Below are 21831 nucleotides of genomic sequence, written 5' to 3'. Positions count from 1 at the left end.
AATTTGACAAATTTGGAGCATAGTCTGTTAAGTGCAGAGCTCAGAACTGCTCCAACAGTCCACAGAGATTCAGGACTTGATGTTCTCTTTTTAGCATCACAACAGCAGTTTGTGAATTTTGAGTGCTTGTCTAACCTGGTATGAGTGTGCCTGACTGTGATAGAATTATGTATAATGCCACTTATTTATGAGAATACAAGATTACTCTAAAAGGTTTTTGTGGTCTCATACTTGGCAATATGTGCATGTACATCCACCTCTGTATGTTTCTATCGCTTTTGTGAGACACTTTGTGGCACTGTTGAGATGCACAGCTTTTCTTTTCCTGCTCAGAAAGGAACTTGCTTTTTACTATTAATGTTGCTTTCAGTTGTCAGGTTTTAGCAAATCCTGTGAAGTATTCCATCTGATTGCTTTTCCTCTTCATTTTGAATACAGGTGATACAAAACCAGAAATCTGTTCCATAGGGGATGAGAGACTACCTACAACTGAATAATATCATTTTTGTTTCATTACCAGGGAATTTTATAGCAAATCTCAAAGTTGCGCTGGGACATGAAGTAGTAAGAATAAATTACCTTGGTGACTGGGGCATGCAGTTTGGTATGTTTCAATATTTTTTTTCTGCTGTGCCCTTTTCTACTGTATAGTATGGTCTGGGTTTCCAGTGTCAGTTTTTGTAGGCCCATTGGGCTCACTCTATGCTCATAAGGAATGATACCTTATTTCCATGGGGGTAATGTATAGTTCATTTCCTTAAAAAATCTAAGCAAAACAATCCAGACTGATCCGTCAGCAGTATGACCTGTACTGATGCTGAAAAGGACCATTTTAATCCAGCTGTCCCTCAGTAGCTCCTCTCTGACTAAATGTGTAGTTTGGGGGTTATATGTTTTGGTTTGGGTTTGGATTTTGGTTTTTTGGTTGCTTGATTTTGGGGTTCTTTTAATTTTTTTTATTGTTGTTCCTTTTCTCATTATTCATAGAGCGTAATTAATTTCCACAACAACCTAATTTTGTCACATTAGACAAAATGTCTGATTTTGTCTAATGTGACAAAACCCAGGGCCCAGAGAGATATCTTCAGAGATAACTCTACATTTTCCCCAAAATATTCAGTTTCCCCTTCAAGTGTAGCAGAAGAGATGTGGGTAGATGTAGAATGTGCAAGTGAATAGGGACTGTAAGACTGTCAGTCCAGTATGCACACACATAGGCACCCCCATCTCTTCTGAAATCATCAGATCAGTGGGGACTGAAAAGTCCTCTCAAGTGCAGCCTGAGGATGCATGGCTTGGTATTTATTGCCACACCAGAGATCATTTGTGCCCCATTGCTGGATCTATAGCTATCCCTCTGTTACGGCAACTGACCCATCCATAGCATTGACAACTTTGCTGACTTCTGTTGTTAATCTTGCATTTTAAAATTATCTATATTCTCTTCTCCTTTTCTAATTTCCCCCAAAAAGCTGGTTTTAGCATATTTTTAGGCATTTAAAAAAAAGGGAATCATGCCTACTTCCTCATTCTTGAAAGCTGGTACACCTCTGAAAACTATAAAAATCCCCACTTCTTTTGCAGTAGGCTCTGGAAACTGTCTATTTATTTATGTTTAAATGGCAAACACAAAGTACAATGTCTGTCAAGTGGTCACTTTTGCTTATTCCAGCTGTTATGCTGCCACCTCCAGTTTCAATGGTACTGCTGGTTTTGGGCACATCAAAGAATCAATTTTATGAACAGAATTGGGTTAAAAATTTAAAGTCAATACCCTACTTTCACTCCATTTTTATATTCAGATCTGTAAGTGTAGATAACTAAAATACATTCAGTTCTACCTGTTTTCCTTGTAGACTAAGTTCCTGGATTTTAGACAGTGCAGTATAACATTCTCAGGACTCTGAGAGCGGTAATAAAACATTCTTTCCTTTATTAAGTTATATCCCCTGCAGGTTGTCTTTCCTGATCATGTTTCTGTAGCTTATACCATGAAGCCGTAGCTTATAGCAGAGATTTGTTTCACTTATGATTTGTTTCATAAGAACTGAATACAGAATGAGTTCACCAAAAATTGAGTAAATTTCATCCTTGCATATTTCATTCACGTTTGCCACTTAGACATAATTTTATCACTACGCTGTTGTATAATGAACGTGGCAATGGCAGTTAAGCAGTGAAATGCTGTGTGGATAAAAGGCTTCTCAGCTGACCTCATTCAGTCTGCCTTTGAAGATACTAAGTAGCACTCTGAAGTCTGGATATCAAGAATTTTATGTATTTAAATATAAAGGTTCCTGAAGCCATCACAATACCTGTTATTTACACCTGTGCCATTTGTGCAGTGCACAACTCCTGGAATCATGCTTTTGACCTAGTAGTTCCAACTATTTTTTTCAAAGTAGGTACTCCCCTCTTTATTTGGACTGGCTCAGCTCAAATATATGGCAGCATTATAACAAATAATGGTCATGCTTCACAGAATTATAGCATAGCAATATTACTGTAATGGTCCTTTCTCAGAAGCAGTGCTGTAATTAATGATCTGTCAGCTGGTTTTACAGCTGCTATTGTCAGAGGCTTTAAAATGTAAGAATTGAAAACATATTTTCCTGAAACATGGCAAAGAGGCCCTCAGCCTTTAGGCAGTTTTGGGGCAGGTTTCTTAAGGTGACAAAGCGTATGCAGTCACACTATCTGTCCATCTGTCTTCCTGTCACTCTGCTCCTAATAAATTTGAACCCATTGGACAACTTTAGCCAGATCTGACAAAGCAAAATATTTCCATGAGAATGAATTTCTTTTGGTATTAAGACAGTTGGCAGCTGGGTAAGGGTAGAAATACAATGTGTTGACCTCTGGGAGAGAAAGTTAACTTCTGTGTTTAACCTGCTGGCTAACCAGTCAGCACCTCTAAGTCAGAATCAGTTCCAACATGGGCTGCATCTTGCTATTAACTGGTGAGTGTAACAAGGTCTGGGGATAATACGGGAAAGACAGAAAATGTGTGGAGGGATGTGTTTGGGTTGAATAAAGACTGACGGTTGTGCTGGAGATTGCAGCATGAAGTCAGCACTGAATAGTGGAATGTTTAGGTACACTAATATGTCAGAGATCATTAGGAAACCCACCTCTGATTGCTCATAGAATAAGCTGTCCGTAACTGAACTTCCTTTCAATAGGATTACTAATACAATACTAATTTTATTTCCTAAAACCTAACCTGTTCAAGTCTGCCATGCCTTCTTACTTACTCTATACTTCTGTACTCAGTGTTTCTAAGAGGGAAGTTCTTGAGGCAGTGCTGTTTAGTTGCGGAGAGTTTACCAAAGGGATACCTGCATGCCTATTCCTACATCAGTCCTGGTCCTTGTCAGCTCAGAGGAATAAGATGGCCTTAAAGTCAGTCTCAGATAGTCTATGAGGCTGATGGATCAATATTGGTGCATTACTGAAGGAGTTAATGGGGTCTTTTCATTTAGACAAAAAGATTGGGATTTGGATTTCTTTCCCTTTTAGAAGGCTTTTGGAAAGTATTGAAGCTGAATTGGATGCTCAAAAAAGCTGCATATTCTAAGCAGGCAGGAAAAATTTCCCTTGAAAGCATTGCATGAGTGGTATGAGGAATTCTATGTTGTATCCTAGTTCTTATTGTCCTTAAAATGATAATTCTAATAAGGGAGGAAGCAAAACAAGGACTTTTGAGCATGTTCTGTTGCTGGACAGTTTCCACTGTGTGGCTTCTCATTTACATCTTGTTGCTGTGTAAAAGATAATTTTTTATGCAAGTCTAGAAACACAAATTCCTTTCATGAGGAATTGCGAAATCAACATAGTATTTCTTACTGTTTTCTAGCTATTATGTTTCTAGTGGGGGGGTGAAATTATGCAGTGGAATAATGGGTTATGCTTTTGATTTTCTTTTTGGAGCATACACCATTATATTCTTTTAAAATGTTAGTGTTAAGACTAGACTTACAAAAATAACCTATCAATATACTCTGGTCTGTTGTCTAACTTTATATGTAATTGTCGTTTAAGGCTTATTGGGTGTTGGTTTCCAATCCTTTGGCAACAAAGAAAAACTAAAATCTAGTCCTTTGCAACACCTTTCTGAGGTAAGTTCAGTTAAGACCAACTAGATTTGTCTTTCCGGGATTAAACAGGTTATGGTTTGTTGGCTTGCTGCATTCAAATACGCCTGATACCTGATACATCTGAGTTAGTATTTGTTTTTTGTTGATTTTTTGGTAAGTGGTCTTTGTCTGTGATATAGATACAATACACGTAAGAGATTTATCTGCTGACCTGCACAGACCCAGTAACCATGAGGAGAGGGGGGCAATATCCCTGGATAGCTAATGTTCAAGCTCTCATCCTCTAAAAGATCTTACATGTTAATGGGGCTTAGTCAGTCAGGTTTCTTGTGTGGCACTCTCGGGTGTTTTCTTACCACAGAGCTGAGCTGTGCTTCCTCCTTGGGGCTGGATATGGGAGCTGTGGCTAATGCTGGTGTTCAGGCAGTGTGCCACAGGATAACTGTTCTCTGCAGATCTGTCTCGTGGATCTGCAAAGATCTCGTGGCAAAGGAACAAACTGTGTTTGAATACTTGGGTACTCAGCAGCTGAATGCATGTCAGTCAGATTGTTTATATGGCAGGGTAGATCCTTCTGAGCTTGCCAGCTTCTTAGATGCAGGTAAACTTTGTTTGCTTGTTCCCTCATCCTTGAGCCCTGCAGATTTAAATCATTAGAGTCTCAGCACTGAGGTGTTTTAGAGCTGTAGGACTGATTTAAAGAGAAAACAAGCAGTCATATTTTTGGGGTTGTCCATCACTGTGTATTACTTAGTTTTTATTTATGATTTCACTCTACTCTTAGAATTTAAAGTTTTATGCTTGAATTTTGCACTAAAGCTTCAGGGTACTGCTATTGCAGTAGCATGTAGGCTTTATGACCTTAAAAAATTGCCTTTAAGTGTAGACAACAGTATTCAGTAAAAATGCAAAAGATTCTAAAACAGTAGTTGAGACCAAATTGGTTTCTCAGTTATTCCCAATTTTCAAGTGTTTGTTCAGCTGTATTCCTGGCTGTATCAAAAACTGAGATGTGTTTCACAGTGATGCTTTTTCTGCTGGTGTGTGAAACCAGTCTTTCCTATGAATAGAAGTTTGTAAAATACTGAGTCTATCAAAGATTTTGCTGCTTCAACTGCTATCTCAATTTTAGGCAGTGCAGTTGCCATAAATGTTGGTTTTGTGGTCCTCTGAAGAGGTGTCTGTGGTTTAAGTCCTTTATAGGTTCCCTTACGTGCATAAATTGGTTCTTCCATATTTTGCTGCTGCAGTTGTTTCAAGGTTATGAAGAAGATGATAGTGACAGCAGTAGGGAAAATTAGGGCATTAGTCTTCTTTCAAGATAAGCTGCACATTTTCATGTTGGACTTCGGGCTATTGATTATTTCTGGAAATGGAGAATGTGTTGCTTTAACAAGTCTTTCAAAATTTTGATGTTAAAAATGTCAACTTTAAATGTATTTGTATTGTTCTTGTAGAGTTGTTTTTATTGGAGGAGACGATTATACCACTTCAACATTTTCAGTGTCAAATTTTAGGTGTATGTGAAGATTAACAAGGCAGCAGAAGATGAAAACACAAAAAAGCTGGCTAAGGATTTCTTCAGAAAACTGGAGGAACATGATGAGCAGACATTGTCAATTTGGAAACAATTGAGAGACCTCAGTATTGAGGAATACATCCGGATTTATAAGGTACAAATCATCCAAACGTCTTTTCTGTGGTCAAATGATCTGTTTCTCTATTGCTTCATCAACATAATTGACAGTGCATGGCACCTTTTCATGTAGGAGACTGCCGAGCAGTGGACTCACTTGGGATCACATATTGCTCTAATGTTACCAGTTCATTGCCTTTCCCATAAACTTTAGAATGTTGTGGGGAAGCTCTTTCTCAGTATGCCAGGCTAAGCTTCATTCTGCTTGGAAAAAGCACAGTAGTTGATTTCTCATCCAAGCAAGCTGTCACTACAGTCGCTTATGTGCTAGATACGTTCTATTTAATAGTGTCCAGGCAACTGGCCTTTAGACTAATTCTCCCTACTCAGAAGTCCTGAAGCTCAGTGTGGTGCTAAGCAGCAAGGCAAATCCATGTTGAATAAATATTGCTTGGTTTTAATTTATCTTTGAAGTTAGCAACAACCCACCGAATTTAAAAGTTTCCATGTAATAAATTTTATTAGAAGATGACTCTGTTTTCACATTTCTGATCTGATGTTGTAATGTTGCATATTAAATTGGGTGTGAGACATTACAGCAGCAGGAGTTCCCTGCAGGTGGAGTTGAGCTAATACACAGCTGTCTGTTGCACACTGTGATCTCATGAGTGGAGCCAGTGTCCACTGTTTCATGGGACATGTTTGTGCTACTGACCTAAAAATTAACCTTAAAAATTTTGAAACAGTTTATAATGCAGATAACCTGGCTGTGCTTTAACTTCTTCCCTGCAACATGTCACTGGAGCCAAGAAAGTACTCTTAAGTTAAGATCTCCTAAGTGAGACACTTGATAATTCTTGTGGAAAGCTGACCTCTGAAGGTAATTAGGTACTGGGCTGTTTATGCAGCTGCATCTTGAAAGGCAGCCATCATTGATCACATGATGGTTGGTACAGCTAGATCTTTCTGTCCCAGTTTCATTTAAACTAAAAACTATTGAATGATGAACTGGCCAGGTTTGACAGCTAAGGTCATCTTGTCTCTTCTGAATGTACCCTCAGCCTTAATTTCTGTATGCTCAGCAATGTTTGTGAGCAGCTTTTACTTTTTAAAATTCCTTTTAGCATCCTTTTAAAACAGGGTTGGTTTCATGTCTAGGTAGCTCCTCTGCAGCTTGCTGGTCTCACCTCCAGCACAGCAAATAAGCGACTTGCCTCAGAATTGTGTGAATTGCTCTAACCAGCAATTCTTATGAGTTGCTCATGAATTTTACTGGTTTCTCATGAATGTTACATTGAACACCATATTCACCCAGGGAGAGATTCATTTTAATGCAGAAATCAATTAAATCAAAATCCAAGCATCCTTTCCTTTTAACAATGAAGTGACACTTCCTGGAATGACATTAATCTTTGCACTGCATCTGATCTGTGACCTATCATATGACTTAATTTGAAGAAAAATGGTTAGCCTTGATCTTAACAATATTACCCGTCTTTGATATTCTTGTAACTTTTCAGCGTCTAGGAGTGCACTTTGATGAATATTCTGGAGAGTCATTTTACCAAGAGAAGGCCCAGGAAGTTCTGAAGATGTTGGAAGATAAAGGACTCCTTCAGAAAACAATGTATGAACTCATTCAATCTGTTGATGCACTTTATTTAACATCTCAGTTGCACTTCAGACAACTTAAGATGAGTGAGGTTTGTACATGATCTGAGGGGAAGAGTTTTCTTTATGTGGTTTTGGTAGCTGTTCTAGTAGAAGACCATCAGGATTTGTGCAGTCACAGCTAAAATTTACATTTTCCTTTTCTGTGACTAGCACAGAAACCTGGCCTTGACAAATTGGGTACAATGACAGCGTTCAACTCCTAATGGTGTTTTAGGCTGTTGATTAGTTTGGTAGCTCTGTGTGCCACTTAATGAGCAGAATTAGATGAGATTCTTGCCTTGATGAAAGAGGTGCCTGGCTGAACTGGGATGGAAGCTGTAATCATGGAATGCACCAGAATGTGGGTAGGCTGCTCCCTGGCATCAGCAGTGGTGACAGCAAACTTACAGGAACAATCTTCAAAAAGATTTAAAGGAGGTGGTCATTCAAAGAAAAAGTATGAGACTGTCTAGAGGGAAGGGGGCTTGTGGCAAGAGGCCTTGGTTTTGGCACTGACCTCAGTCTTACCTGAACTTACCCATGTAATAGCCTGCAGTGACATCAGTACTTTTCCTCACCTTACAGAAAAGGGACAGGAATTGTGGATCTCTCGGAGAAAAAAGACCTCTCAACAGTTTCCACCGTCATGCGCAGTGATGGGACATCTCTTTATATAACAAGGCAAGTAAGCCCATCTGTGCTCATTGCCAGTCATTTTGCCAGGGAACTTTTCAACATGAGCACATTGATAACGGATGGCATGGATTTTGAAGATTTTTATTTCTAGGATAGTTGTAAGTGAAACTAGCAATGTGACTATGATGGGATGAAAATGGCTTTTAAATACTTTAACTCTCTGTAAGTAATGTTTAAATCTCCTCTTTGCATAAATCATAATACTTCCTCCAGTTACTAGCTTTGAAAACAAAGCTGTAATCTCTGGATCTAATAAGTAGTTGCCAAATAATAAAGGTTTTAAAAAGGCCTTTGCTTAAAATGTTTATTGATGGTGTGACACAGGAAAAAATGGCTTGTTCAGCCTTGTCTTCATTGACCCAGTGGACCACCAGCACTGTAACATCAATTTCATTGCTGTTTTTCAGCCATCTCATCAGTATCCTAAAATTCCTCTTGGGTATTTTAATATGGAAGCCCTAACAGTTTCTTTGTGCCAGGAATGTAAATAAATCTAGTGTCTAGCCCTCAGGGTAAACTCTGTACAGCTTTTCAAAGCAAGGGTATTAGAGCTGCAGTCAATCCTGTACATTAGGGAGCTGCTGAATCCTGTAGCCAAATGGAGACAAAGATGCCACGGGTCAGCCAGGAGTAAGCATGAGCACCTGATCTCAACAGGCCCACACACAGGCCCAAAACCACTCAGCACAGATGGCATTTTGATCCCCTCTGGATGATTACGATGAGTATCTATTCCTGTGAAGAAATAGATGTATGTATATAGATATGTATGTGTACATGATATATATTGTGATGGATATACTTGCATTATGTGTGTGATATGTGTATTATTGAATAATTTAATCAATATACATATGTATTGTACGTGCACTATGAATCCCTCCAATAGCTGGAGGTCGCTGTGGTCTCTCCAGCAGTTGGCCTGGACCCTCTGATGCCAACAGTACAGACTCCTCTGGGTGCCCATCTCTGCAGGCACATCTGGAGACTTCCCAGGATACTTTGCCTACTTGCTTGGCTTTTCAGCTTGATATTTGCTGCCAGTCATAGGAGGATATGTGTGCCCTCACTCCAGCTGTTGGCTGAGACACCTTGTGATGCCTGGTCAGGCTCCAGCTGTTATAATTTCATTTCACTTATGTCCAGTCCCCTCAGTCTCTGACCCCACAGATGCACAGCCTACAGGAGCTGTAGTCCTCAGCTGCAGCTGCTGAGACTCCAAACACATGTGCACACAGAGGAGAGATCCCCCTCACCCCAGGAGAGTTTGAAATGGAGTTTCATGGGGAGACAGGACAGACTGTGCTGATGAGGTGCAGGACAGAACTACACAAACATATAACCAGCAATTAACTTACAAGCCGCCCATCCCTGTTATCTTCTCCTTCTCTTTTCTTATCTCCCCTCAGGATTCCATAACAAGTCTTGTGCAATTGCAAATGCTTTTTTCAGATTGGAATACGAGGCTGATGGTTCTCCTGTGACAGTCCTGTGTGCCTCTGTGTGTATAGATGAGCTTTATGCCATTTAAGCTAAGGCTGAACATAGGTTAGTTTTCCAGGAAAGGATTGTTTCTCTCCGGTCCCAGCAGACAGACAGACACTGGACTTACTCTGCACCAAAGAACAGTTTCCTCAGCAACTTTCTTAGGTAGTGGTTTAAAAAAACATTTCAGATGTGTCATCAGCAAAAGTATACATGTCTTTTTTTTTTGTGTAAGGTATACATGGATCCTTCTCTTCAGGAAGTCCTCTCCCCTCCATAAAAAGCAGGTTATTTTTCTAAGAGGCAAGTAGTGAGGTATGTTTGAAAGTCCAAATAGTTTCTCATTATCTCTTTCAGAGATCTTGCAGCTGCTATAGACAGAATGAATAAGCACAGCTGGGATACCATGATTTATGTGGTAAGTAATTCTAGATTCAGCACACACTTTGGTGCTGACTCTCTCTAGTAACCCAGGGGCCTCTGGCTTGCAATATGACTTTGACACATAGTACTTTTGGCAGTGAAATGGATGCCCTTACTGCCCAGCAGCTGTGCCTCTGTGTGGCAGTGTTTCTTTGTTCTGTTTCAGTGCATGACCCCCAGAATGGTTGAAAAATACCTTTAAACTGAAAGAAAGTAGGTTTAGATTAGATACTAGGAAAAGATTTGTCACTCTGAGGGTGCTGAGGCACTGGAACAGGTTGCCCAGAGAAGCTGTGGATGCCTCATCCCTGGAAGTGTTCAAGGCCAGGTTGGATGGTGCTCTGAGCAAGGTGGTACAGTGGAAGATGGCCTTTCCCACAGGGGGGAAGCAGGGGGGTTGAACAAGATGATCTAAGGTGCCTTCCACCCTCTGTATGATTTTACGAAAATTAGCTCTGGAGTTATTCTCCACTCATTGCAATTAGTTTGAAAGGAGATCTTACTTGATTTGACATTTTATTTTCTTTATAGATGTTGTAATGATTAAACAAATCAGAAAAAGCTGTTACTATTATAAAGGGTTTTTAAATGTTAATTTAGAAATTAATGGTCTAACATGAATCTAAGTCTACTCTGAAGTCCTGGTATCTTATCTGAAATGTACATTTTTATGGCTTTGAACAATGACTTAGTTTCATTATGTAGAAATTGCGCATACTACTTAATCAATCTGAATGAAACAGTTGTAGATAGGGAATCTTTTTATATTTATTGGTTTTGTTATTCTGTTTTTTCACAATTCTGGCAGCATCAATAATGGATATGAATAGCAGGACTGTCTCCTTACATGTCTGAAACTGTTTTTTGATCTCATATTAGCAAGAAAATATCATGTGATGCTTTTAAATTTTCTTTTTCTCATATTTAGGGGGAAAAATTATGAAAGCTATGTTCTTTTTTATGAAGTCCAGAATTAGTAACATGTGGAAAACATTCTTATGTGGTCATGTTTGGTAATGTCCCTGTACCTTCTCTGTATAACTTTTTCAAAAGTATATATAATGTGATACATAACAAGATGCAGGGAGAGAGATCAGTAAGCAAAATATTAAATACACAGTTTAAAGTGCAACTTCCAGTTAAACCACATTGCTCCATTTAGCTTCAGTCTTCAGGAAGTTTCCTGTAGCTTGCCATTCTTACATGTTGTCATAGAACAGAGACTTTTTGGTTATTCTTGGGGGGGGAATTGTGTAATTTTGGTGGGAGCTTTTTTGCCCCTGCTGGCTGGAACAGTGAGTTCATTGGCATCAAAGGGCAGTGTGGCTGTGAAAGTGCAGTGCTTTAGATGTTAAGGATGCTTCCTGTCTGGTTCATGTGGGTGGGCAATTACTTGTGTTTGATGTTCCAGGAGGTAGCAGGGACCAAGGGAGAAGGAACAATGAGATAAAAGAGTAGTTGGGTGTCCACTTGGCACAAATCAAGATGTTAGCTGAACTTTCAGCTAATGGCATGAGCAAGCATAGGAGTAAGAGTCTTGAGCAGACAGCTGCTGTAGCTGAACTCCAGTCACTGTTTAATTCCTTGCCTGGGCCTCCCTGGTCTCCTTCAAGTCCAAAGAGATACACAGCACAGCCAGATTGTGATGTGATTCACGTGTCCATCATAGCCAGTGTCTCATTCAAGTGGGAAATGACAGATTAGCCTGTCCTGTCCTCTCAGCCTTGCTCAGGTTGTATGGTTTTCAGAGGACTTGGTTAGTATTTTTATAATTTTTGACTTTCTGAGGGCTGAGAAAGTGGGTCATAAAAGAGTGAAACCAATCTTAGGAGGCTCTTGTGGGACAGACAGCCTGGTGAGGTAACTGCCAGCCTTGCTGAGCTTTGCTGCTCTTTTATGGCACTGTTTGTAGTGGATTAGAACTTTACTCAGCGTTACCAGAGGCAGGAGGACTTCATGGGATTAAATGAGAATGCTAATGGTTTTAGTCTTTAATAATTAAATACAAATGTATTTCAGAATGCTGATCTTGTTACAAGAAAATTATTTAGAGACTCTAGAGTCTTATTTCACAAGGTCGTCTTATTTGCATCAGATCAGCTTCTTTAAGAGAACATTAAATTGGTTTACTACTTGTAATGCTGTAAATTAGTGCATTCACCAATTTAGGTTTTAAAAAAATCCTACTAATTTCATAAAAAGGCAGTGGTACAAGCAAAATATTCAAAACATCTTAAAATGTGTGGCATGTTATTAAAGAGGTACTAAGATTCCATTGAGTGTTGCACTCAAGAAGGAGATGAAAATGCTTTTAGATATGAAGAATTAAATACAATCCATGCTGTCAGACTTTTACCTTAAAGCCAGACACCTAATGAGAGAGGTCTGGCTTTGTGCAGAGATGCACATAATCTGTAAGGTGCATGGAATAGGACTTGGAAGGCCTTGTTTGAAGCACCAGCCACTGCTGTCCATTTATCAGCCTTGCTTGAGAGTCAGCACAGAGATGTGATTCCCAGGAGCAGAGCAGGTTAAGAGGAACTAGGAGAGACGAGGCAGGTGCTTCATACAGTGGTAGCTGAGAAGGAACACAAGCATTTCACTTCTTGTCCCAGAAAAGCAAACAAATGAGGAAGTAGACAATAGGTTATAGGTTATAATAGGAATAGGTTATCTCTGCACTGTTTTTTAAGGAGGAATAAAAAGGAGTCTGAGTGAGGCAGTCGAAACAGATCGGTAGGAAAATGAACCTCATAGCGACTGCTGTAGCTAGAAACACATGTGAAGATTGTTGTTAAACATAACATACAGTCAGAAACAACTTCAATTTGTAGGAGAGTGTAACTGAAAGTGGAAGAGAGCACAAGATGCATAATTGTTATGAAATTGTGATCGTTTATACATTTTTAAAAATTATGTACCTGCCTTACGGTGTAAAACTACAAATCATGCAGGAGACAATAGAAACGAATGGGTTCTGGAGGCAGACAGCCAAAGAGGTGTTCTGTTTCTAAGCCAAAGGACCCTTGGAGTTTGGTAATATAACCCAGGGGAATAACAAGAGCAGCAAGGTTCTGAAGTGAAAACAGAGATGTTTCGTTTGATGGGCAGCTCTCAGATCATGAGAAACTAAAGAATATTAAGGTTTCCTTGCACTTAATGTCTTTGCCTTCATGATCTGAGAAAAATCATTTCTGAAAAGGTGGATTTATTTTTCTAACATAACTCAAAATCCCATTGTCGTAGATTCCAGCTGTCACAATTTTCAAGTCTTGCTTGTCTTCATGGGTCTTAATTTTGCTTGGATTGACTTACTGGCACTGTGGTATTGTGTGTTAAAAGCTATTCCTTATCAGACTCATAGTGTTTTCTGATATGCATCAATTCTATTCCTTAGACAGATAAAAGCCAAAGTAATCACTTTCAACATTTATTCCAAATACTGAAGCTCATGGGTTATGACTGGGCAGAAAGGTATGTACTTAGAAATTGTAATTTTATACTGGTTTTGGTGGTTAATTTCTTTTTCCTCAAGAATGTATATCATATGTACATTGGAATTTCAGTCAATTCCTCTTTTGAGGAGAATCTCCTGCTGGTGTCCATCCACCACCATGCTATAGCACGCATCATGTAGACATTTTGAATGAAACTAAGCTACAAGATGTGATGCTGGTGTGCAAGTAATGGAGTCCAGAGTACAAGCAGACATTTGGCTTGTAGAACCCAACTAGTACTAGTCCAACAGAGAAACAAACCCTCAGAGTTATGTGCAATGTGGGCCTCAGGTCCTTATCAGCAGCCTTTTCATTCTGTGTGTCCACTCCTGCTTGTCTGATTTATTTGTGGATGGAGTCATTGCTGTGTGTTTAGGATGTGAAAAACAGCCCTGTCTCTCATTTAACATGTTTTTCATAACTGCCTGATGTGAAAAAGGGAAACCATTTTAAGAGACTTTGTGGCATAGCTTCTGGGATATTCTGTGGTCACATATTAAGCAGAGATCAGAATCTGAGTTTGAATCATGCTTCAGGCTTGAAGTATCTATTGCAGGGAAGAGTATCCCTGCTGTTATTCATTGTAATTACCTATCTTGTTAGCAATCTGAGCAAAGGTCAGTAATGGATCTCCAGACTAAATCATATTCCTTTCTGCCAGACTGCATGTCTTTTGTGGTTAAATATAGGGTTTTAGCCTTCAGGAATACCAACCTGCCTCCTTTCACAGTGCTTAAAGTTGTGCTGAAATTACCCTAGATTCTGGATCAAGAATAATGCCTGGGATTATTAGGAGCAGAAACAGTGAATACTTTTATTATTAGCAATGATTAATTATACTGTTAGCTTAATGTGGCCACAATAGAATTATTATGACTCCTTTTCTAATTATATTAAGAGATCTCTGTTGCCACAGTAATTTGATCTGTCTACATCCTGCCTCTCCTCAATTTATTGCAAATTATTGCATTGAGGCCTCTGTACTAATGCTAGTAGCAAGAGATTCCTGAGAGCACGCAAATGACCAGGCTGTCATAACTCTGATCATAATTTTCCCATTATATAATAAATACAGAGCTTGGCTGCTGAAATGAGAGTTACTGATTATATCTCCAAGCTTCCCGCATTGGAGTGTTATTTATTCAGCTGTTATTGCTGTTTCCTGGTAGAGAATCCAGCTCTGAAAAAACACTGCAAACGTTTCTCTTGAGTGAAATATAATTTTGGTCCTGCTGCTTCTCAACACAGGTGCCAGCATGTGTCTTTTGGTCTAGTTCAAGGCATGAAGACTCGGAGAGGAGAAGTAATTTTTCTGGAAGATGTGTTAAATGAAGTTCGCTCAAGGATGTTACAAAACATGACTTCCACAAAAAGTTAGCTATTTCAGGTCTTATTAGCTTCTTTTGATGTTCTGTGTTGATCACATTGTGTCATCTTTTCCACCCTTCACTTCTCCCTGTATTGCACTAATCACAGTAATATGCTCTTTTTCTTTTTGTACTAACCATAATATAAACACATAATTACAATAATTCTTTGCAACTCTGTGAACTCCTCTAAATTGCAGATTTGCAAATTTTAACATTCAGTGAAATTATTTATCATGCACTGAGAAGGAAGTACTTGCCTTTTGGGGACAACACTTGGTTTTTTCTGGAGGGACAAATTAGTCAGTAGTAGATTTGGGGCTGGAGTTCAGGGATCAGTCAGATTTCATCCAAAGGATTTATAGCTCTGACAATTTTCTCTGGCAAGAGCGACCCTTGTTTGCCTGCCTCTGCTGCCTTGTCACCCTGCCAACCTCATGTCTGTTCCCGAGTGCCCTGGAGGTCACTGCTCTGCCCCAGATTGTGCTGAAGGGGGGGGGTTTCCTGCACCTCACTGGGCTGTGGCTCCAGGATCGTTTCCTCCTGATGCAGTACAGATCCAAGCAGTTACCAGTGAAATGCTGCCCCCTCTTGTCCTCTCTGGAGTTAGGTGCTGGATTGAGTCAGCCATGTGATCAGCTTAAGTAGTATGCATCTTCCTTGCTCTGCCTCCTCAGCTTTTTTGAAACAGATGATTTTCCTTGTAAAGTAGACAAGGAGGTGGTGTCCCTGCACATGGCAGAGGGTTTGGACTGGATGATCTTTAAAGGTCTCTTCCAACCCAAAGCATTCTGTCATTCTCTCAGTTCATATTCTGTCAGTTTAGACATTTACAGTGGATGGTGTGAATACTCCCTAAATGTACATCCAAATGGTCCATTAGCCATTGAAACAACTTTCTTTGTTTATGCATCTTGTATCACTTGGAGCTTTTTATCAGTTTTTCAACAAAGTCTGCATTTCCCTGATCTTGGAGATTGGCTGTCATAATTGTGAAAAGGAATTCAGTGTAGCCTGCATAGTCTGTCATAATGGACCCTTCTCACTTCAAAATCTGTGCTACACATACAAGGGGAAGTGGGAAAAAGCCCATGTGAAACAGGTGTTTTCAGCTTTTAATAAAGATTTATATCCTGGACTCCTTGCTGTATGCATCCTGACAATTTCCATATTGCTAGTTTACAGTTGTGGAAGATTTGCTCTTTTATTGGCATCTCTAAGTCTGAGCAGGAGTCAGTATGGTACTGCAGACTTAGCAGTGTTTTTCTGTTTCTCTTCAGCAACCAAAGAGATCCAAGATCCTGTGGAAACAGCAGAGAAGGTTGGTCTTGCAGCACTCATAATTCAGGTGAGTCTGAGCTGCCTCACGAGGTGTCTGCATTGTCTGTGAGAAGTTGCAAATTGAGATGAAGAGCCATGTCTGGGTGACATCAGTTTATTGTTCCAGGATTTCCGGGGCCTTCTGTCATCTGATTACCAGTTTAGCTGGGATCGGGCTCTCCAAAGTCGGGGAGATACAGGTGTGTTCTTGCAGTACACCCATGCCAGACTCCATAGGTAAGAGGAGCATTTCTGCACAGCACAGTCTGACATGAATTTTAACCTTATTAACTTACTGCTTTGCTAAGTAGTAGTGCTAACTCCTTAAATATGACACATGTTCACTTTTTCTGCAGAAGTGAGAGTTTAAGATAGAAATCACTGAGACTTTCCAGAAGAGCAGGCCAATTAAAATTAATTTTCTACCTCATTTCCATGGAACTGAACTAACTGTTCATGTAGTTTCTCAGTTCTAGGAACAGCTTCTCTGTGGTTGGTGTCACTGATGAGGAATGGTTGCCAAGAGCTAAGGAAACTGATGTAAAAGCCAAAATGCCCATACTTGTAAAACACACCACATCACAGAACTTGGATGTTTTGGCTACCCACAGTAACTAGTGGATTATTTTTAACATTATTTCCCACTGTTGATAGCCAAGATTAAAAGGAGATCCCTTCCTGTTGACTCAGGTCAAACACTTGACATGTTTAATTATTTTTTAAAGAGTTTCAGAAGAGTCCAGTTTGAACAGTTTTTATCAATTATACTAAACTGCCAGAGCAGACCTCAATATGTGTTTTTGTGTAAGATTTCTTCCTGGGTGAGGCCAAAGGTGTGAAGCAGCCTGATGTTGTGAGGCAGTGGTAGCAGGACATGGTGTTCAGGGAGAATGTGAATGCCTGATCCCTTTCTCTGGTCTGTTTTTCTTGTACTCCCTTGACATGTAGGTATTGGTGGTTCCAGGGTACCATTAGTGGGGGATTGTCTACCTCCCTAGTCCTTTTAGCTTCTGGACCTGTTGTCCATGCATATCTCTGATAGTGTTGATAACTGAATGGCCAGCACACATTTTTATTTTTATTTTAATCTTAGGTTGAAATCAGCTAGTCTCACTTCAGTGTTCTATTCAACTTGAGCAGAGCCTACCCTGTTTTCTTAAAAACAGAGATTACTGTGGGTTTTTTTGTTCAGCATTGCTAAGAGGTGGTTTTCATCCAACATTTGTTTTCCATTCTTATGTTTTAGTTTAGAACAGATGCATGGGAATGCAGAGCTAACTGATGTGAATGTGGCATGTTTGCAGGAGCCAGATGCCATCTCTATTCTTCAGCATCTTCTCAGGTTTGTCTAGTTCTTTCCAAATACCATTTCCCTTAAAATAAATATCTGGATATGCCACTGACCTATTGAGAGGGCACAGACTGCATGATCATAAGAAAAAATGGCTTGTTTGAGGCAATGACTTGCCTTTTGTGCCACATGGATTGTAATATTTGAAATGTTCATGGCTTTAGAAGCCATATGATGGAAAAAGCAGTATTTGGAACATACTCCGTGTACATGAGCCTCCTAATTATTTTTTATCTTCACATAAGTGTGCTCAGCTCTGTATAAATATTAGCTGCAGATTTGCTTGGTCTCTCTTGTTCTGTTTTTGTCATGTGAGAAAAGAGAGGTGGTGAGGTACATGGAGTATGTGTGTGCATATTTGGGAGCTCAGCATCCTGCAGAGCTACTGAATGTGCACAACTGGTACCTGTTAATAACAGTGGTGCTCTTTATTAATTCAGTCTTTAAGTTGAGCAGTTTCTGTTTTCATTAGTTCATAGATGTGTAATTAAACTATGGAGACAAGGGAGTTGTCCATGTTGTGCAGCCTGTGATGGAGTCAGAAACAACTGAAGCTTTCAGAATTCTTACTGAGAATTCATATACTGCATTGCACACTGTGCAGTGCCAGAAAACTTTTTTGACCATACTAAGACCTTCCCGAGGCCACCTGAATACAATTAGGACTTTCAAAAGTCATGCCAGTGCACCAGGTGGCTCCTTTGACCGGCATGTGTGGGCTGCAGAGCCCCACCATTAACTGTAATTGCCTTCAGAGGTCTGCCTGCAGTCCATGTTTGCTGCTCTCTTGAGCAGCAGCAGGACCAGCCAGCTCTCAGCAAGACCAGCAGTGTCTTATTTATGCAGTGCCATTGTATTTCACAGAAAACATGTGAGCTGTTCCTTGGGATTTTTTTTTTATACTCTTACATGACTGCTAAGCTGCTATCACTGTGTGCTCCCCAGCTCTGCAGCTTGAGTTAGAGTGGAAGATTCCATGGCAGTTCAGCTTGGACATGCTGGCAGGGATGGGCCTGGGAGCTCAGAAGAGATCAGGAAGTCCAGTCCCTACTTTGAATTTGAAATCTCTTCAGCCCTGGAGGTGTTGACACCTTCTTGCAGGCTGTGAAAAAGGACAGCAAAGCACATGAAGAAAAAACATAGCTGTCATGACTGCCTGTACTACCCTGTTTAATACAGTCAGTATTAAAGTCCGAAGTCAAGTGTATTGTGTAAGTTATGTAGGATGACCCTGCTTGAGCAGGGAGGTTGGACCAGATCACCCACTGTGGACTCTTCCAACTTGAACCATTCTGTGTGATTCTGTATTCCAGGATTTGTCTTTTTCTAACATTGCAAGGTTCCTTTTATCTACTTAAAATTCTAAGCTGCATTTACTAAAGGCAATGTCCTCTAAGGGATTATTTTGACTTCCTTGGTTATTTAACACGTTTTTTGCTCCTAGAAACGTACAATTAGTGTTGAGATGTAAAACCAGACATAATGTTCCAGGAACAAATATAGCTCTTGTGTTCTCTTTGCTATAGCCTGCCTCCCTGAGCTGTTTGCATGATGAGGAGCAGAAGCAATCTCCTTCAATAATAAGTGAACAAGGAAGGAATAATCTATTGTGTGCTAATGACGTGGCTTAGATCTGCTTCAGATTAGTTTTGCTAATTCTACAGCTGTGGTTGGGTGCTTGTTCTGACTTAAGCAAGTCTGATGAGCCTTCTGAGTATACCTTGTACTACTTCAGCACTAAACAATCCTTTCCTTCCTTCACAGGTATGATGAGGTCCTGTATAGATCTTCTCAGGATCTGCAACCCAAGCACATTGTCAGCTACCTCCTCACACTGAGGTAAGGAGTTTGCTGATACTGGCTGTGTCTCCAGTAAGGACAGGTCTTCCTGAGCTGGCTCTGCAGCCCTCACATCTGCACTGCTTTGAAGAGTAAAAATAGTGGGAAGATGCAAATTTGTGGCACAGTTTCCCTGAAGCAGGAAATATATGAAGTAGGATAGCAAATGATGTAATAAATAGTTAAGATTAAGGCTGGAGCCAGGACCCTCCTGAGAAATTTACCAGCTTTTAAGAAAAAATAATCATTTGGCTGAAACCCAGTATCTGAACCCAAAATTATACTGGACTAATGATGTCTTAAGGAGCAGATTTTAGCTGATAACATCATCTGAATACCAACATTTCAGCTAGGAAATTTTATCCAAGCTGCTTTTAACCACTATCTCAGCCCGTGAACAAAGCTTGTTATTAGTGTAAGTCATACTGTATATCTGATTCCCAGAGGGATTGGTCAGCACCATGAAATGCTGGTGTAGGCTTGGTGGAGGAAGCTGTAGAGCCTGTGTATGGGAAAGTCTTTAACAAGTTAGGGAAAAGAGTGTAAAGAATCATGCATGTTGGGAATGACAGGGTAGGCTCTCAAGGATCTTCCCAGAGCAGTCTTGAGACTGTTCTGTGGGGTTTTTGGGGGGATGGAGGGCAGGGAGTGGGAAGGTATGTGTGAAGCAGGGAGAATATTTTGGGGTTATTTTAGAATTAAGTTGTCAGGGCATGCCATCAGTGCCATGCAGGCTACAGAAAACCATGCCCTCCTTCAGCCAGGTGAAGAGGCTGTTAGAAATCAGCCCGTGGCATGCTGCAGTTGTGAGTGGCTCTTCCAGTTCTGCTGCTTTCTGTAGCCTACAGTGCTGCTGCATTTGTCAAGTGACTTGCTCCTTCTCACCGTTCTCCCGTGTTTTCCCTTTCAGCCATCTGGCAGCCATGGCACACAAAACGCTCCCCGTGAAAGGCAGCGCCCCCGACGTGGCACAGGTGCGGCACGGCGGGACTGGAGGGTGGCCCGAGGAAGGATCCATCAGGGCTTTGCCAGCACAACTATGTCACCACTGGGGGGGAATACGAGCCTGCAGGCAGAGGAGCCAACAGCCAGAGGCTCTCCCGGGGCAGAACCGCTTTGAGAAGGCAGGGATTGCTGTTCACAGCTGTGCCTTTCGGAAAGGGCTGTTCAGCTTGATCCTCCAAAAACACATCACTCCCTAAGGACAACTGCTCCAGACCCAGTCAAACACCTTCTCATCACCTTTCCTTCTAAATGTTTTAAGAGTAAACATTTGAGCATTTAACTTGCTCGTTGACTTTTGATGGTTTCCTTTAGTGGTTATGTGGGAAGATAAAGAATTAGGAGAGAACTGAATCTGTCTCCTCCCTCTTGCCACCTACATATCCCAAGCTGTCGGTATTTCCTTTCTAGCTAAAGCACAGAGGCTGACAACTGTTAATGTGCCATTCCAAATAAATGCAAATTCTTTGTACTGATCTCCCAGGCAATGTTTGACCCCCTAACAACTGGGTAAAAGATATATTAATTACATCGCCTCTCTTATTGTCTTTCATCTATTTTAAAAGGAACTACCTATTTGATTTTGGTAGGAAATCACATTTAAGTGTTGAGCTGTGCTGTGGGGGAAAAACATTCAGTGGAATTGGTGGAGCTGCAGTCTGTATTTGAGCTTAGATACTGTAGGCATTCATGCCTTTGCATCAAACTTCAGGGAAAACTTCAGTTCCTTATCCTGTAAATAAAAATATTTTTAAGTATCTTGCAATGTGACAGCTTCCAAGAGCTCTGATTTTTGGAGCAAGCTTGACAGAGCCCTTCCCAAACAGCCAGCTGTGTAACAGCCGGGACACTGACAAGGGAAATTTTCAAAGCAGCCCATAGTTGCTTGACAGCCTGTCACCCAGGCACATCGAGGGGAATGATTCCAGCAGTATCCTCAGGCTGTACTAGCCCCTGGTGCATGAAAGATTTTCAGCTTTTAGTCATTGCATTCTTGTTCATACATCTCTGCTTGCTCTGCCCCGAGGGCTGGGCTGGGCTGGGCATTCCTTTCCACCTTCCTTTGTTTGACAAAGTGTCCCTCTGTTGACATGCAGTGGGCTGCCAACAGCTGATGTGAATTCTGGCAGCATTGGTATGTTCCTTAATACTCAGGTTTAGTGTAGATTCGAGTCCCAGTGGGGGCCGAGACTGTACAAGGACAGGCTGCACACGGTGTTCTCACCTTGGCATCTAACTCCTGTCCCAAGAACCACACCCTATTCTGTAGCACTACCCTAAAATGACTTTTTTTCCTTGTTTTCCAGGCACGGCTCTGTCTCTTCCATGCAGCACGCTCAGTTCTAGCCAATGGAATGAAACTTCTTGGCATTACACCTGTAACTCAAATGTAATGAGGCCATATCCAATGTCAAGTCATGTCTCTTACTAAAATGATTTTTTTCCACAATAATATGAATCTTCT

General features: G+C 40.6%; 1 protein-coding gene and 1 long non-coding RNA gene across 5 annotated transcripts in view; one reads left to right on the top strand and one right to left on the bottom strand.

Annotated features, from left to right (window-relative positions):
* Positions 1-21819, top strand: part of RARS2 (arginyl-tRNA synthetase 2, mitochondrial) — a 29917-nt gene extending 8098 nt beyond the window's left edge. The window contains exons 7-20 of one of the 3 annotated variants that reach the window (XM_068184007.1): positions 521-604; positions 4042-4118; positions 5615-5770; positions 7254-7360; positions 7972-8067; positions 9925-9985; positions 13388-13464; positions 14736-14767; positions 16135-16202; positions 16302-16411; positions 17421-17516; positions 19290-19364; positions 20275-20338; positions 21674-21819. In XM_068184007.1, the coding sequence (XP_068040108.1) occupies positions 521-604; positions 4042-4118; positions 5615-5770; positions 7254-7360; positions 7972-8067; positions 9925-9985; positions 13388-13464; positions 14736-14767; positions 16135-16202; positions 16302-16411; positions 17421-17516; positions 19290-19364; positions 20275-20338; positions 21674-21760 (1190 nt within the window). In that variant the 3' untranslated portion in view covers positions 21761-21819. Of the gene's footprint in view, positions 1-520; positions 605-4041; positions 4119-5614; positions 5771-7253; positions 7361-7971; positions 8068-9924; positions 9986-13387; positions 13465-14735; positions 14861-16134; positions 16203-16301; positions 16412-16899; positions 16961-17420; positions 17517-19289; positions 19365-20274; positions 20339-21673 lie in introns of those variants that run through there. The other 2 variants (XM_068184006.1, XM_068184008.1) reach the window with 2 other exon arrangements.
* On the bottom strand, positions 18975-21677 carry LOC137470534 (uncharacterized). Of its 2 annotated transcripts, none has more exons than XR_010997111.1 (2): positions 20940-21677; positions 18975-19447 (listed from the first exon to the last, which is right to left on the bottom strand). It is a non-coding gene; the product is annotated as an uncharacterized lncRNA (long non-coding RNA). The 2 variants fall into 2 exon arrangements; XR_010997110.1 differs by having other exon boundaries at positions 18975-19444.
* Positions 21820-21831: the final 12 nt, after the last annotated feature.

Source organism: Anomalospiza imberbis, chromosome 3 (genome assembly GCF_031753505.1).
Source record: "Anomalospiza imberbis isolate Cuckoo-Finch-1a 21T00152 chromosome 3, ASM3175350v1, whole genome shotgun sequence".
Classification (NCBI taxonomy): Eukaryota; Metazoa; Chordata; class Aves; order Passeriformes; family Viduidae; genus Anomalospiza; species Anomalospiza imberbis.
This window is presented reverse-complemented; position numbering and strand designations above follow the sequence as displayed.